Source organism: Nothobranchius furzeri, chromosome 13 (assembly GCF_043380555.1).
Source record: "Nothobranchius furzeri strain GRZ-AD chromosome 13, NfurGRZ-RIMD1, whole genome shotgun sequence".
In the NCBI taxonomy this organism is placed as follows: domain Eukaryota; kingdom Metazoa; phylum Chordata; class Actinopteri; order Cyprinodontiformes; family Nothobranchiidae; genus Nothobranchius; species Nothobranchius furzeri.
Genome location: NC_091753.1, coordinates 58,787,457 through 58,804,956, shown reverse-complemented (window position 1 = coordinate 58,804,956; position 17,500 = coordinate 58,787,457). Strand labels below are relative to the sequence as shown.

General features: G+C 45.9%; 1 protein-coding gene across 11 annotated transcripts in view; it reads right to left on the bottom strand.

Annotated features, from left to right (window-relative positions):
* Window positions 1-17,500, bottom strand: part of ryr1b (ryanodine receptor 1b (skeletal)) — a 116,658-nt gene that overhangs the window by 17,190 nt on the left and 81,968 nt on the right. For 7 of the 11 annotated variants that reach the window (XM_054742297.2, XM_054742303.2, XM_070543689.1 and 4 more), the window contains exons 52-73: window positions 17,359-17,500; window positions 15,673-15,751; window positions 15,511-15,600; window positions 15,297-15,437; window positions 15,052-15,129; window positions 14,901-14,976; window positions 14,709-14,832; window positions 14,528-14,643; window positions 14,363-14,430; window positions 9,835-9,956; window positions 9,577-9,626; window positions 6,466-6,526; window positions 6,250-6,376; window positions 5,311-5,419; window positions 5,148-5,229; window positions 4,410-4,540; window positions 3,837-4,157; window positions 3,502-3,742; window positions 3,336-3,423; window positions 3,061-3,153; window positions 2,751-2,765; window positions 1-50 (exon numbers count right to left, since the gene is read on the bottom strand). The exon at window positions 1-50 is cut by the window's left edge and continues 118 nt beyond it; the exon at window positions 17,359-17,500 is cut by the window's right edge and continues 22 nt beyond it. In XM_054742297.2, coding sequence (XP_054598272.1) covers window positions 1-50; window positions 2,751-2,765; window positions 3,061-3,153; window positions 3,336-3,423; window positions 3,502-3,742; window positions 3,837-4,157; window positions 4,410-4,540; window positions 5,148-5,229; window positions 5,311-5,419; window positions 6,250-6,376; window positions 6,466-6,526; window positions 9,577-9,626; window positions 9,835-9,956; window positions 14,363-14,430; window positions 14,528-14,643; window positions 14,709-14,832; window positions 14,901-14,976; window positions 15,052-15,129; window positions 15,297-15,437; window positions 15,511-15,600; window positions 15,673-15,751; window positions 17,359-17,500 — 2,404 coding nt within the window. The remainder of the gene's footprint in view (window positions 51-2,750; window positions 2,766-3,060; window positions 3,154-3,335; window positions 3,424-3,501; window positions 3,743-3,836; window positions 4,158-4,409; window positions 4,541-5,147; window positions 5,230-5,310; window positions 5,420-6,249; window positions 6,377-6,465; window positions 6,527-9,576; window positions 9,627-9,834; window positions 9,957-14,362; window positions 14,431-14,527; window positions 14,644-14,708; window positions 14,833-14,900; window positions 14,977-15,051; window positions 15,130-15,296; window positions 15,438-15,510; window positions 15,601-15,672; window positions 15,752-17,358) is intronic. The other 4 variants (XM_070543688.1, XM_054742302.2, XM_070543691.1 and 1 more) reach the window with 1 other exon arrangement.

Here is a 17,500-nt window from a genome sequence, read left to right as displayed (position 1 = left end):
TACCGATCCCCTCTTCTCTTCTTCTTGGTGCGCTCCTCTGAGCCTCCGGACTGAGGAGGAGGAGGAGGAGGACAAATCCGTGAGAATAACGCAAGCATCCGTTTCAGAAAACAGTTCTGGTGTTTCAGACGCGTTTGGAGTCCACTGACACCGGGCTGCCCGGGGGTGTGCCTGACTTTAAATCACCTTTACTAAGGAGGTCAATCAGCTGACCCCCAATCAGAAGACCTTCACTCTGCTTCTAATTAAATCCATAAACAACGTTTTAACGATGTTTATAAAAGTGATTTATGAATGCTGCTCATGTGGAACTTCCTGTTAACAAATACAGACCATTAAAGAGCAACAGCTGTTGTTTCTAACAGAGTGGAGACAGTTGGACAAACGGTGATCTACTGTCTCCCTACACTGTGATCCCCCACAGGAACACACATGCATTATTCTGAACAACTCAGATCTACTTATAGCCTCTGGTCTCCGTGGTTACACTGTAAAATATTTATATAAAAACAAATACAAGTGTCAGATTATTAAATGACCCATATCAGTATTAAGGACAATAAAAACATAACAGGATAAGGTGGACCGATGAATGAAGGTGCAGCTCCTGCTGTTAAACACACCCCAGCCTTGCTGTTAGTCTCGCAGCGACTCTCTCCCCTCACCGTTTAAACCCAGAAAGCATCTCTGTCTGATGACTGAAGGCACATGGCATTAAGACTTTCCCTTATATCTAAAGACTCCATCAGCACCCATAGAGACATCAACCAGTGATTAGATGCTGAGACATTTAGGAGGTTTAATGGTGTCAATGGGATGTAATGAGTCCAGTTAGTCAGCTGGTCCCCCCAAAACGATGGAGCAAGCGGATCTAGCAGAAGCAGTGAGGAACGTTATGGTTTCTGAGTGCAGACACATCACAAAGTACTGAGAAGAGGAGAGACGCGTCCACCGGCGAAGAGTCCTTAACCACAAAGCTGTAAGAAAACCAAGCGTCAGTGAGAAACGAGGACAGACAGCTCAGACGCTGCGTCGGACGATCTGAAGGCAAACGGCGTCATCGGTCAAACAAAACCAGGGCGATGGCGCTCGGCTGCAGGAGAGCACAGCCCAGCGCCATGACACCTCTCAGGTTACAGCTCAGAGCTTTCATCAAACCTCCCAGAGCCCGTAGTCTCTCTCACACACACACACACACCTACACACAGACACACCTACACACACACACACACACACACACGTACACACCTACACACACACACACACCTACACACAGACACACCTACACACACACACACACACACACACACACGTACACACCTACACACACACACACGTACACACACACACGCACACACACCTGCACACGCACACACCTACACACGCACACACACGCACACACACCTACACACACACGCACACACACACACACACACACACACACACACACACACACACACACACACACACACACACACACACGCCTACACACACACACACACCTACACGCACACACACACACACACCTACACGCACACACGTACACACACACACCTACACGCACGCACACACACACACACACACACACACACACACACACGTATTTTTATGGGTTTGTGTGGACTATGTTTTCAGAGTTGTTTGTGTGGACCCTGACTTCCACTATAGCCAGAATGGTGCAAAAATTATGTTTGCCTCTAGGTGGGAGTAGAGATTCAGAGTGTCACCTACAGTATGGGAAAACTCAAACTAAAAGCTTGAATTTATTTACAGTCATTGTGTGGACATACTCCTGTTGCTGGGCAGACACACACACACACACACACACACACACACACACACACACACACACACACACACAGTGACTCAAACTCACACATAGACAATTGTCCTAACCATAGGTTGTCACCATGAAACATGGAGGCACGCACACACACACACACACACACACACACACACACACACACACACACACACACGTGCACACACACACACAGTGACTCAAACTCACACATTGACAATTGTCATAACCATAGGTCATCACCATGAAACATGGAGGCACGCGCACACACACACACACACACACACACACACACACACACACACACACACACACACACACACACACACACACACACACACACACACACACACAGTGACTCAAACTCACACATAGACAATTGTCCTAACCATAGGTTGTCACCATGAAACATGGAGGCACGCACACACACACACACACACACACACACACACACACACACACACACACACACGTGCACACACACACACAGTGACTCAAACTCACACATTGACAATTGTCATAACCATAGGTCATCACCATGAAACATGGAGGCACGCGCACACACACACACACACACACACACACACACACCACACACACACACACACACACACACACACACAGACAAACACACACCTTACACACACACACACACACACACAGACAAACACACACCTTACACACACACACACACACACACACACAGACAAACACACACCTTACACACACAGACACACACCACACACCACACACACACACAGACAAACACACACCTTACACAGACACACACCACACACACACACACACACACACACACACACACACACACACACACACACACACACACACACACACACAGAAATCAGGACTACAGGGAGAGATTGGTGAAAGCCTCCCAAACTCAGGGTGCCATGCGATCAGCACAGCTCTCGTGCACAAACAGGCTAACCTCTCCATCTCCGGCCTACAGGCCCGGCGTCCGACCCCCCGACACAGGATATAAGGAGAAAGCACAGTTAGCAACATGGCTCAGATAAGTCAGGAATGTGTTTTTACTTTATTTTGAAAGACAATCCATTTCCAGGGTGATTATCTAGTCGGTGTTTTAGGTAAAATGGAGTAAAACAGAGCTGAGGGTGGATGAAACATGGCTGTCTGTGTGGAGTGGGTGGTGTTAGTGGAGCATTAGTTCCTTAATGTGTTACGGCTGGATGTGTGGAGAGGAACCAGTGGCGTCTCCACTTCCTGTCCACTCTTACCTTGCTCATCTTGCTCTTACTGTCAGCGGTGAGGAAGGACATGTTGTTGATCTCGTTCATCACCACAAAGTTCTGCTCCTCCCTCTTGAAGTTCTGGAAGTCAGTCAGTAACACAAGAGTCTCTGAGGTTCGCACACTTCTCCTTTCAGAAACGTGACTTTGGACAAAAAACTCCAACATGAAAAACTCTTCAAAATAAAACATTAAGTCTCGTCTGATGTAACATTAGAGAGAAGATGAGGGCGGCTTTTGTTTTAATAACGGGGATGACGTACGTGTGATTTGGACCAGAAGATGAAAACTTCTCCCACCATCCTGAAAAGCTCTTCAGCATCTGGGTCTGGACAGGTCAGCCACCTGGCCCTTTTGATGTAAAGCAGCAGAAGTTCACATGGAGGGTGACGTGGGCGTGTCCCTGTTGTGGATCCAGGTAGCACTCACCTGTTGTTGTCCACGTAGCGGATGAGGAGAGGGTAAAGTGCATACAGGTCCCGACACAGCACGGCAAACTCGTCTCGAATGGTCCCGTTTTCGCGGTCCACCTCGGATTTGCCCTCCATTCGAAGGTGCTCCTCCTCCGCCACCACCTTTCCCGCTCGTTTCTTTAGTTTTTCCATGGTGGGAATGAAGTGGGATTTCAGCATCTCGGGTTTGGCTCTGCTCACGATGGGCTGAGCGAAAACTGGAGCAAGCACCAAACGTGATCAGGTACTTCTCTTTACACCAAACCCGTTTTACAAACTAGAAAGAGATGTCTCGGTCTTCCGCTCACTGACCTGCTAATCTCTTCATCCAAGATGCCTCGTCGATGCCCAGGTTGTTGACCACGATCTTCATGATGCTCCCCAGCAGCTGGTTGAGTTGCTCCGAGGTGACGGCGGTACACAGCTGGCCCTCCTGCTCGGGGAAACTCTCTGGACCCCTCTCCCACCAGCGTGGGAGGTAGTTACACAGCATGGGCAGGGTGATCTCAATCACGTGGGGCATTTCAGTGTAGCGGGCTCCAGACTCAGCTAGGTCGTAGATCTCCTTCATCAGAAGCTCCAGCTCCGGGATGTCAGTGCACAACTCCTCCACTTGGTTGGGAATTCCCAGAACTGGTGAGCGTCAGAAGAAAAACACATAAAACCTTCCTTCCAGCAACCTACAAACACGTCAGATAGAGGTTAGTGTCGTCCGCAGGGTTCCCTTAAAGCTACCATCCAGAGTTTTGCCCCAGTCGTACCCTTTTGGGTGATATAATGTAGGAAGCCTGTCCCATAGAGCCTCATGCAATTTGAACAGAGCACAGCTCAGCATTAGCCCTTAGCGTTACATAGAAAAACAAGTTAAAACGATCTTCAGCTTACTGGTCCTCTCTCTTGGAGTCTTGGTCGTGTAAACGGAGAATGCGTTGTATTCATTCAGAGATGGCTCGAGGAAAGCTACCGGCATGGCGGCCGCCAGATGGGCCAGGCATTCGCCGAGAGCCGGCCGCTGTCTGCACAAACACAAACACAACTATACTCAACCCTCAAGAGTTAGACATGCCACCCACATGACAGAAAAATACACGTTTAACTCATTCACTGCTGGCATATTTTTACTGTGTGGGCGTCGGACGAGCCCCCGCACCGTGAGAGCAAACATCCCAGCTCTGAAGCTGATTTTCATCCGCGTACGTCACACGTCACGTGATCAGGAAGCAGAACATCCACGTGTTAGGAGATCGTTTTGGGCCGCTGCTGTAAAAAAAGTGAGGCGCGAACCGGAAAAGCTTCTGCCGATCACAATTCAACAACGGATTATGAAAGAACGGATAACGCTCGAAACGCGCGGATTCTTCCTGATGTAAGAGGTGAGTCTCCGCTTTGTTTTGGTTGTTTTGGCGTTGACGTCATCCTAGCGCACAACGTTCTGTGACTCTTAAAAAACAGTAAAAACGGCGAGAAACGCTGGCAGCGAATGAGTTAAAATCAAAACGCTGAATAGATTTTTTATTGTAATGTTAGCTAAATGCTAACAGTAGCATACGCTAATGCTAAACCTGAGATGATTTTACTGAAATGTGAAAAAAGATACGTGGGAAAAGACGTTTTTTTGCTCACTTCTCCACATGTGAAGTCTTCACCGTCCCCAGAGAGTAGATGCTGCACATTAAACGATAGCAGGAAATCTGCAGGTCGTCCACTGAGGAAAACAGTCTAAACGGTTAGCTTGGAGCTGAGAAAATGGCACTTTCATTCGTTAGAACGCAGCACTTAGACTCACAAATGACGTCGTCTCCAAACTGGTGCTGGGCGATGTGATCAAACAGGGACGTTAGCACTGGAAGTAAGGCGTTAGTGGTGTAGCTGATGTTCTGGGCCACCCCTTTAACCTAAACAAACACAAAAACGGACATCAAACACGATTTTCATCTCACACCCTTAAAAATCTGGTGGAGTTCCTCAAGGCCCTGTTCTAGGAGGGTCCTGGGAGCTCACTTGTCCAGTCCACATGCTTTCATGGACCTGGAGAAGGCTTAGGATCACGTTGTGGGGTCACTTCTGTCATGTGATGTTTGTTAAACTAAAACCAGATTTGTCTCCGCATTCAAGTGTCTCGTTTACGAGTGATGCAACGATGCATGATGGGAGCTTCACCTTGGAGGTCATCGCTCAGGTCCGGCAGTCTTCCAACCCTCCACCTGTGGCTGGGAGACTTGGATCATTCCTGAATCATGGAAGCAAACGGCTGAAATGAGCTTCCTTCATAGGGCGGCCTTAGAGATAACCGAATGAGCTCCGTTTTTCAGAGAGCCGTCTGCTTGTCTCCCTCTGGAGCTTTTCCTGGGACGTCCCAATGGGAGGAGATGCAATATATCCCCTTTTGTTTTGGAATTCCTTGCAAATTCCAGTAAGCTCTGGAGAGTGGCATTGGGAGGAGGATGCCTGGGTTACCCTAGATTTGTTACGGACATCGGACAGGTGGTAAGTGAATCTATGGGTTTTTATGATTCCCTCGTTGAAATTGGAGGTGACCTATTAACCTTTACCAAGTCCATCTTGGGTCTTTGAGTTGCAAAATCAGGAGTATTAGGGGAAAAGATCCTGATACAACATCAACAAAGTAACGCCTAACATTCATAAAGTCCTTTCTGACATTAGGATTTCTAGGAATGATCTCGGCACAATCCCGTTCCAAAGCGGAAATGAAAACACAGCTGACCTGGTTTCTACTGGACACCTTGCCCAGTTTCAGGTTCTCCACCATCTTCTCGATGTCATCAGCAGCGCTCTCAAAGAACTGCCGCAGGATGGCCTTCACGATCTCCGGGCCAGACTTCATGACGGTCCTGAAAAACGCAAAAACAGAGCATCACCGAGGGCCTCGTTTCCGAGTCTGAGGAGACGATGGAGGCGGTGTGAACAGCTTAGGAGTTACCTGGCATCCAGAGACCGTGACAAAATGTGCAGGCAGTTTACCACGGCAGGAGCATCCGTTCCTAAAGACGGCACATAAAACACGCCGTGTCATCATCGCTCTCCCAACAAACATGCAGAAGCTCGGATTTGGTCCCAAAGGGAGAATTTGTCGTTTAAAAACACAGTCAACTCCCTAATGAGTAGTTAGATATGATGTTTATGTTGTTATTAACCAGTAACACCTACATTAATATGTGTTTATTATGCATTAATTAAGTGTACGAATAAAAATAATGAGCTACGATGTCGTAAGCACATCGGAGATTCGGAAACGGGAGATTTTCAAACAGCGGCTGCTATGATGCACTCCTAATGGGAGGAAAATACGATCCAATCCAATTTTATTTATAAAGCGCATTCACAAGGCATTACAACCAAACAAGGCGCTGTACACTAAAAATGTTGGTTAATTAAACCGGCGCTATACAAACATGTCGAACACAGATAAAAGATAAAAAGGAAATACAACAAAATTCCCAAAAGTAACAGCTAAAAATCAATAAAACACAGGGTGAATAAAAATTAGAAATTTTTTTTTAAAAAAGAACCTCAATAATACGGAAGTCGATAATTGTGGAGTCCATTTTTAAACAGTGCAGATGTGAGTGAGGTTCATAATTATGTGGTATAAGCTAGGTTGAAGTAGTGAGTTTTCAGGCGTGATTTAAAAATGCTAGCTGTTGGTGCTAGCCTCACTAGCAGTGGTAATGCGTTCCACAGCTTCGGTGCACAGACAGAGAAAGCCCTTTCTCCACGGCTTTTTAAACGATCATTGTACTACTTTTAGGTCATTTTACACATTTTTACATCCTGAACGGTTCTGATCTTTTCATAACGAGAAGTGTGCATGCTAACTCCTGTCAACAGGATGCTAACAAAAGGGCTGAAACTGGACCTTTAGCTTCCACCAGCATCACATCTCTCTGCATTTACGTCTCCAGCCGTGTTTCTGGGAACGAACTTCCACTGAGGTCTGGCTCTATCGTGTTTTATGGAGGTTTTGATCTCCAGATGATAATTTTGTTGTTGCATGTTACGGTTGCCAGTCTGGCCAGGGAAGAGCGGGAGCCAGGATCACCCAGCTCTGGTGAAACAGCCTGACACCGTCCCTCCTCCTCCTCTCTCCCGGGCTGCTGAGGAGCACAGCTGAGCTGCATCTTCCTTGTTTGCCAACACCTGCATAAAAGGGCTGTGCCTTCAGCAGTCTAGGAGGCAGCAGTGCAGGGGTTCTGCCGTCCTCCTGGGTTTTGTTTGGTTCTAACCCCTTTTTGGTTGCATTCATTTGGATTTGTTTGAGTTTTAAACTGTGGTAGTTTTTAACTCTTGGTGATACGTTTTTTAAAGGTTAACTGTATTTGGTGCAATTTTACTGACTTTGGTTTTTAAACACCTTCGTGTGGTAAAGCTTTTAAAATAAGCTTTTACCGGGTGTTTTAATCAGTAAATTGTTTGGGACTTTTTATCAACTTTGGGATTTTAAAACACCTTCTGCTCGGTTAAACTTTTAATATAAGTTTTAACCAGGTGTTTTATAGTTGATAATTTGGCTGTGTAATGTTAACCTTTTTAGAGAGATCTGTTTGCTTGTGTTTTAATACCTTTTTGTTACAAAAACCCATTTTAAACTCCTCCGCAAGTTCTTAGGTTACCCCCATTGTTCACATTTTTACAACACCTGTCGGGGACGTAACAAGTGGGGGCTCGTCCGGGATTTTTAATAACAACAGACCGTGAAGGAGTGCCAAAATCCCCTGGTGGTGGTTTTAATGGTGTTTTGTTCGTTTTAAATGGTTTTAAGCAGCAGATGAAGTCGTGGATCACTGGCGGGTGCATCTGGAGGCCCCGCCCCCGCAGGAGGATCCAGCCAAAGATTAAAGAAGTGGACCCAGAGATGACCCCCACAGGCAGGCTCAGATGTTGCACCTAGCAGGTTAGTGTTGGTGATTTACTTCATCATCTTCTGTTCGGTTAAGCTTTTAATACAAGTTTTAACCAGGTGTTTTATAGTTGATAACATTACACAGCCAAATTATCAACTATAAAACACCGGGTTAAAACTTATATTAAAAGTTTAACCTAGCAGAAGGTGTTTTAAAATCCTGAAGTTGATAAAAGTTCCAAAACAATCCACTGACTAAAAACACCTGGTTGAACTTATTTTAAAAAGCTTTACCACAAGAAGGTGTTTAAAAACCAAAGTCAGTAAAATTGCACAAACAAAGTTAACCTTAAAACCGAACACAAACATCAAAAGATCCCACTGGATCATCCCAAACTTCTCACCAAGAGTTAAAAATGACCACAGTTTAAAACTCCAACGAATGCAACCTAAAAGGGGTTAAAACCAAACAAAACCCAGGAGGACGGCAGAACCCCTGCACTGCTGCCTCCCAGACTGCTGAAGGCACAGCCCTTTTATACAGGTGTTGGCAACCAAGGAAGATGCAGCTCAGCTGTGCTCCTCAGCAGCCCGGGAGAGAGGAGGAGGAGGAGGGGCGGTGTCAGGCTGTTTCACCAGAGCTGGGTGATCCTGGCTCCCGCTCTTCCCTGGCCAGACTGGCAACCGTAACATTGCATTTTCCTCCTTTTCTGTCCAGCCGTTGCACCCGACCGTGTCAGCAGCGGTGCAGCGTTAACTCATGTAAACGGCATGAAAGCCCGTCTCACTGGAAGCAGCTGCTGCATGAGCGCTTAGAAGTTACTGACTAAATAAAAACATGGCGGAGAAGCGGGAATAATGATGGTTAAGCATCTACTGACTAAAAAGAGCCAAGCTGGCAACACATCCGCACTGAGCTGCAGAGCTGCGGAACAACAAAAGCCGTTACAGATGTTCCTGCTTCCGCTGCATTCGTACGGATTTAAAACCGTCTAACTCACAGAAAGCATTCAAGCCAAGCAGGAGCTGAGCTGAAGAGAAAGAAGCATTAAAAGTGAGTGGGGAGGAAATGAGACACGGGTGGACGGACAGGCGTGGATCTGCTCATCACTGCGTGAATGTAAAGGCAGGAAGAAGGAAACAGAAGAGGACAGAGATCAGACGCAGAGGGACACCATGCAGGTTCCTTACCAAAGAGAGAAACTCTGTGCCTCACCAAAGCAGCCAACTTACAGAAGATGCTGAGGCAGGAGGAGAAAAGAGGAGAAGCAGGGACAGGAAGGGAGAATGGTGAGGGTAAAACAGGGCAGGTCACATGTTTGGGCACACAGAAAGTAAAGGAGAGGTCCAGGAATAAACAGATTTTACAAAACAGGAGAGAGATGGACGGACATGGCAGAAGGAGGAAAGTGTCGCCCTAAAGGGAGAACGTTAATCTGCTCCACCTACCTGGCGATCATCTCCTTCTCTTTGTTGGAGGAATGCCCTCCACTTCCCAGAATCTTAGCAGGAGTGGAGAGGAAGTAGAGACAGTGGTTCTTAAAGTACTGATTAACCAGCGGCAGGAGGATCTAGGAGAGAGAACCCGCTGATTAACACAACAACAGCGTGATGCACCAAAAGGGTCCGTTTTTCACCATCTGCACCGACCAACGTGATAACCTTTTATCTACAGCATAAATCCACTTTCTATGTGGCGTTCTAAATCCAGAAGGTTCTGCTCAGCGTGAGCTGACTAATGAAGACAAAACATTCAAACACACACTCTGTCCCAAGGTCCTGCAGAAGCCAGACGACATTCTTCACTCTGAACAAGTGAAGACTCCACCATGTTACAGTTCTAAGTTACATAATCATGTGATGAATGAACAGGATGCTTAAATCAAAGGTTTGAATAATCTGAATATTGTTCTTACAATGATCCATTTTATCACAAATCACTATGTGTTGGTTTAACAAGTGAATCGTTGTTTACACTCACACACGTTACAGTAAGATACTCGTTAAGGTTAAAAACATCTCTGTATCTGAGGAGGGCGTGGCTTTCTGAGGGAAGTTGGTAAATACTCAGAAACATGTCGAATTCAGATCGGCCAAACTCGGCCAGAAATCATAACAAAGTACTTTAATAAAACAAGAATTACTTCCTGAGTAATTCAGTTTCTCGTTGACCCTCGAACCGGCCAATTCGGGAAAGAAGTGTTTTTGAAGCCATCTTCTCCTTCGACCTCCTGACAAAGCCTCTCTGCAACGCTGCGGCTGATGCCAGACAACCGGCTCTTCTAAGCGCCAAGCAAACATCAACACTGCCTTCACCTGGAGGGATCTCAGACTGGACGGGTCCTATCGGAGCCGTCTACGGGTTCCTGATATCAGAGTTCACTCCACCAGCAGTGACCCGCAACCCCCCCCCCGGATCGAACGAGAACCTCCACACCAAGGGTGCATAGACTTGGCACGACAGATTGCTTCTGATGCTGTTTATAAATAAACAACTCTCTAGTTTATAACAAACAACAAATTATTTTACACCCAGATTTCACAGTTTCTCTCAGAAACAAAGAAAGGCTGCTGCAACATCTAGCTTCCCTCACAACACCTCACATCCACCACATCACATCTCATTATTCATATCTTGTCATGTATAAAATATTAGTTTAGGAAAATAATTAAATTCACTTAATAAACTATATATATGACTCTGTCTAAGTTAATACGAAGTGTGTTTATGGTCCCTAAAGAAGTAAAGAACCCTAGAATCTTCTGATTAAACATTCAAAGATCAATCAGGTTGATATTTCATATTTATATGGAATAATCACATCTTATTGGTCATAATTAAAATGTATTAATTGCTACAACATAAACAAAACAAATTAAAAATAAACATACACACAACAAAACATTGACTGGACACTGCTGTAAGCCACAACCATGATAGAAATATCAAATTTACAATCATACAAAATGCTCGTTGTAAAAACGCACGGCAGCAGGAATAAAAGAGTTCCTAAAACGTTCAGTGGGACAACGGGGCGTTAACATTCACCCACTAAAAGAGCTCCCGAGATCCTTAAAAACCTGATGAAGGGGTGGTCCTCCAGAGACGTAACTGTCTTAAGTTTACTCTTCATCCTTTTGTCGAGGATCATGTCAAAGGAGTCCAAGCTTTGCCCAACCACTGAGCCAGATATTGTTGATCCTGCTTTTGTCCTCAGCAGCGAGGCTGCTGCCCCAACACAACACAGCATAAAACAACACACTGGCCATGATCCCCTGATACAACACATTCAAGAGCATCCTACTTAGATCAAAGGACCTCAGCTTCCTAAGAAAAAACAGTCTGGACTGGGCCTTTTTACCAGCATCGCTGTTCCTTTTCCAGTTTAACTTATCGTCGAGGTACACCCCTAGATATTCATGTCTCCACAGTTTCTACGGGTTGGCCTTTGATGACGACTGGAGAGAATGTTTGTTTTTTCTTTCTAAAATCAATAACCAGCTCTTGTGTTTTGCCAACATTGAGTTGTAGAAAATTTGCATCACACCATCTAACAAAGGAGCTAACTTCCTCCCTGTAAGCCAGGTCGTCACCCCGGGAGATCAGGCCCAGTAGGGCAGTGTCATCGGAGAACTTCTGCAGGTGACAAGATGGTGAACCGTGCCTATAGTCAGCTGTGTACAGTGTAAATAAAAAGGTGATAAAACCGTCCCCTGTGGCGCACCAGAGTTTGTAAAAATCAAGTCTGAGCATTACGCCCTCACAAACTGAGGCCTGTTAAAGATAGTCTAAAATCCAAGCAGTGGTGGAAGTGTGCAGCTTAAAATCCTGTAACTTATTACTTATGGGGCTGGACGGTATTAAAAGCACCAGAAAAATCAAAGAACAGAAGTCGCACTGAACTGCTGGCTTTTTCACGGTGTTTGTAAATAACGTGCAGCAGATACAGAAGGGCATCGTCCACACTCACACCCTTCCTATATGCAAACTGGAGGGGGTCTTGGAAGGAAACAACCTGTTCTCTAAGGCATTTAAGGACGACTCAAAAAGTGTGATGTCAACGCAATAGGCCTGAGATTGGACAACGTACAGCTGACGCCTGTTTTCTTAGGGATCGGCACAAGACAAGAAGGTATTACAGGTAGTACAGGTATTTTAGCAGCAGACAGGGACAACATGAAGATGTAGTGGAAGACAGCTGCGAGCTGCTCTGCACAAACTTTAAGGGTGCGCGGATGGACACCATCAGGGCCTGCTGCCTTGTTAGGCTCTAGCTGACTAAACTGCTGCTGGACATCCTCAACCCTGAAGCTAATCTCTGGGCATGCATTCCCAACCTGATCAGTGGCAAGTGCCGATTTAAGTTTGTTGTGTTCATGCGTAAAATCACGCACATCAAATGTGGCAAAAGACTGGTTCATCTCATTCACATCCATCCTGGTGCCGTGTAAACGTGTCTTACCCTCACAGCCAGTCATGGTTTTCATCCTGTCCCAAAGACACTTCGAATCAGAACCATCAATAGAGGTTTCCATTGTAACAGAATGGAATGACTGTTTTTCCCTCTCCTAGGACACAGGACTAGTCTGCATGAGATACGGTCTCAAGGTCTCATGCATTCCTTCTAACCTGCTTATTTCCAGCTCAACAGAAGAACGAAGAATGAACTCTTTTCTTTTAATTAATCAAAGAACTCTATTTTAATAAAGCTAATCCATCAAAGTGTTAGTCAATAATAAGATGTGACCAATCTGTGAAATCACAATATTAATTACATTATTATAATCCTATAGAATATAATAAGTAATATGACTTTAAATGTTTCCACCAGGACTGATCTCACGTAGCGTTAAGAGACGACACATTACTTTTACTGATCCAATCAGAATCTGCCAGATCTGACGGAGGCGTGGTTTTGGTGGTGTTTGGTAAATCTGTCATCTTTTCATTCGACCATTAACCAAAACATCGGAAGTATAGAACTATGCTCACGTCATCTTTAACGCCAGTTCAAAGCGTTCTAGAGAAGTTGTCGGAGTGGCCAATCCGTAACTTTCCTCTTCAGCCGAAATAACCAACGACAAGCTGGATAAAATCTGGTGCTGTTCCACCTGCTGCAACGGTTCCTTTCAGAATAAAAGCTGAACCATCAAGACCCAGGCTCGGGTCTCACCAGACGCCAACAAATTGTAGCGACCCGGAAGTATCTCACAGACTGGTCTGGTCGGCAACCGCTGCTTTTCCTACCGGCTTCGGTTCCAGAGAGGGTCAAGCTGGACCTCGACATTCCTGATCTAAAGGGGACTTCCTGAAGGGTAGATAGACCGGCAAAATGGCGTTGAATGTGTTTATGAACCTCCTAACCAAAGCTTAACGAGAAGACATCACCTTCAGTTCCCACCAGAACTAATCGCAGCTTCGGATTTGCTGGTTCTGAGCAACATCACACGTCATCCATCCACCGTCTCATCCACCTCAGTTATACCGTACATTTAGTGTTAAAGTTAGTCTAGTTTAATTTGTTTTTAATAAATCTTTAACCTTTTAACTCGACTCTCTCTCTTCTGTTGTCTCTGAGTGAATACGAAGCTGTTATCTAATCCCTGCAATAAAAAGTTCCAGTCTTCTGGTTTAAATAACTCACAGATCCGTAAGGTGGATTTCATATTTCCTATGGGATCCTACGCCTCACGGCTCATTAAATAACATGTCATTTAAATCATTACACCACCTTATCGTTATATTGCTGTTTACTTCGTCGGATCAGCGTAGCAAGTCACCGTGTCATCAACATCATCACGTCACATCCGTCAGTAAAAACAGACCAAAACTAAACTAAATCAAATAAAACACATTTTAAGCATTGGTGTGTGTGCTGAGGTCGGTTGGCTGTGGTGGCCATCTTGATTCAGACCGTCTCCCAAAGCTAACGGGTAACGTTTCGGTCCCTCTCCGGATTAATTAGCAGAAGCTCACCTTGGCAAAGAACTTGATCTCCTGTTCATGAGGAGACTTCTCCACACGCCCGCTGCTAACTACGGCCTCTGTTTAGACACAAAGCAAACTTCTCATTGTTTTACACAGAAATAAGCAGAAGTTTCTATGGGAACAAGCAGGGAGGGGCTTCAGGGGCCACCGTACCAAGATGAGCGATGAATTCCTGGGCGATGTCCATCCATTTGAGAAGCTTCTGGAGGAATCCGTATGCAAAACGCTTCTCAATGGAAGAAATGTCCTGCTCCATGTCTTTCAGGCCCCTGAGGACGGGAAAAGACTAAAGCAGAAGCACAAACAGAACCGTCAGAAGGTACGTGTGGCTCACCTCGTCACCGCATATCCGTTAAGCTGCAGGAACTTCAGCAGGTCCTGGGCTTTCTCCCTGTCCCGGGCCTTCTCCTTAGCAGTCAGGGTGTCATACGGCACAAGCAGGGGATGGGTGCCGCCGCCTGGCAGGAGGCACGGGTGGGATCAGCTGATTGTGTTTAAAACGAGACTCTGTGAGCGTGAAACCTGCCTTTGGCCTGCAGCTCCAGCTTCTTCTTCCTGCCCCAGGTGTTGTGGTAGTTCTCTGCCAGCTGCTCAGCCATGGACTGCACGGAGAGGAAAATCTAACAGATGAGCCCAGATCCGATGGATCCTCTAAAAAACCAGATGGATGTACGCACCTGCAGCTCTCTGGACAACGCCATCCCTGAGATGTCGATCGGCTGAGGGTTGTAGCCGTGGCTGGGATCATAGGTGGCCTGGAGGAAAAAACTAGTTTAAGGGATTTCTGTTGAGATCTCCAGTTTATTCAGTAAAACAAAATGGATTCTGTCAGATTTTATCCAGTTTTATATCTTTAGAAATCAGCATTCCTCGCGACGTTTCCCCTGAAGATACCTGACGTCCTCCCTGGGACCACCTTTACCTGAGCTGTTTGGGAGATCTTTCGTGCGGTCGCCTTCTTCTCAACCTCCCCCTCCCCCTCTCTGGCTTTCTCCAGGGTCCACTCCCACGCCAGCATGGCCTTGATGGACTCTTTGATGGGCCAACGGTAGATCTCCTTGTCCTGAAACCAGAGGAGAAGGTACATTTCCAGATGATTGGGATGCAGAGAACACGCGGGGGAGGAAAGCTCTCACCTTCTCAGAGAAGGTTTTGTACGGCCGGAGCATCGGGTGGGTTTTAGCGTCCTCGTCCAACACCTCCCCGTAGGTCCAGTTGTTTTGAATCTGAACAGGGATTCAGACCGTAAGGAAACCAAACGTCATTTCAGTCTAACTTTGTTATTCTTTGTAACTGACCTTTTCAAAAGCCCACTTATCGTGAGTGTGTTCTGCATATTTGTTGATGAACGCATCCAACCGCTCCGGTATGATGGTGCTGCGAGAGAATGTCTTCACGATTAGAGACTCGAACGTGACATTTTATTTAACAATACCCAAATGTAGTGTGTAATAACCTTAAATGACATCGAAAAAGCCGTTTTAGACCAACTGTTATCTATTCTAGTTTCTTTATGTTAGATAAGCTTTACTTAAGCAGGTAATAAATGTCTGACTGAGATTTTAGGGACACCCGGCCAAGAAACGCATCACAAACACTCACATGTGCATTTAACATTTAAAATGAGCAACAATCGATTCATTTGGAAAATGTAAAATATTAGTTTTAGCAACAAATATTTAATTCTGATCTTTTAAAGCAACACTAAATAGGTTTTTGAACTTTAACTCTGATCTCAGAGATTGTTGAGTTAGAAACTCGAGCAGTTTCATATTTGACACCGCTCTGCTGCCCCCTGCTGGTCAGATACTGCACCTAACAGTTTTGTGGAGTGGGTGGGCGCCCTATAAGAGGCGCTCTTTATCTGCTTTACGGCTGTTAGCTGTAATGTTAGCGGTTAGCTTTTTCAGTTCACCGACCATCAATAAAAAGCACGAGAAGAAAAAGAAGTTAGCTTTTCTGCTGGCATCGTGGCGGGGCCTGGAAGTAAAAGTAAGAGGTGGAGCAAAGAGCTCAACCCAGAGTGAACATCGGCGCGGCTTACGCTAGTTTGAGGGCGCTAAAGGAGGCTACAAAATCCCGGACTGATGGTGACCTGGCTTTGTTGCCACTCGAGTTGTCGGTAATAATATTTTTAGTCTAACAGGTTGGATCTTCTTATTTCGTTCACACCGCAGGCCTTGATGCTCAATTGCGACTTTTAGAGTAAATCCCGTTTTTTTGTGTGGCTGTTCACATTATGACTGAAACACGACATCAAACTCTCTCCAGTGTGGACGCTCCACGGCCTCAAAGCGACCCGCGTGCGCTGACGAAAAGAACTCTCACTCAGCGGAATCTGAACCAGGAGAGGCGGAGCTGAGATGTGAACAACGCCCATCTCCGCTGACTCAGTGACGTACGAGACGGATTTAATGTGACATGAGCCTTCAGACTGCTTCAAAAGCATCAGATGTGTATCAGAACCACATGTGAAAGTGCTGAATCGGAAAATCAGATATGGGTCGCATGTGGGGAAAAAAAATAGGACTGGATGTGCTTTTGCTGCAGTGTGAACGTCGCCAAAGTATTAGCTGGCTCATGTAGGCGTTAGCTCGTTGTTAGCGCTAGCTACAACAGGATGCAGCACGGAGGTTTACGACAGTTGTAATTCCACATTCAACCAGTAGGAGGGAGGAGCAGGAACCTGCTCTGTGTTACTTTAAAGCAGAAATGTGGAACGTTTTTTCTCAGAGGGCACAATCTACAGGTGGATATATGCGTATATATAAGCCCCTCCCCCTATTTCTGTGATTACGGCACCTCTCGTTCGTGAACGTGGACCTCTGGCCGGCCAGCAGGGCTACAACACGTTGTTTTAAACACAATTCCTGAAAGGGGGAACACCCTGTTTTGCTGCTTTAAAGTATGATTTTCATTCCTCCAAATTTGGTTCACTGGTTTTATTTTGAAAGTCTGTCTCCAGATTTCCTCTCTGCTCTTACTTGGTGGTCTCAACGGGTTTGGGATCAAAGTTGCCTTCAGCGTCCACAGAGGCCTTCTTCTCTGTGTGGGAGGAGTAGGAGGCGTCCACGTAGTCAGGAGGGATGGCTCCTGCGATCGCGCAGATGCACTGCATGGCGATCT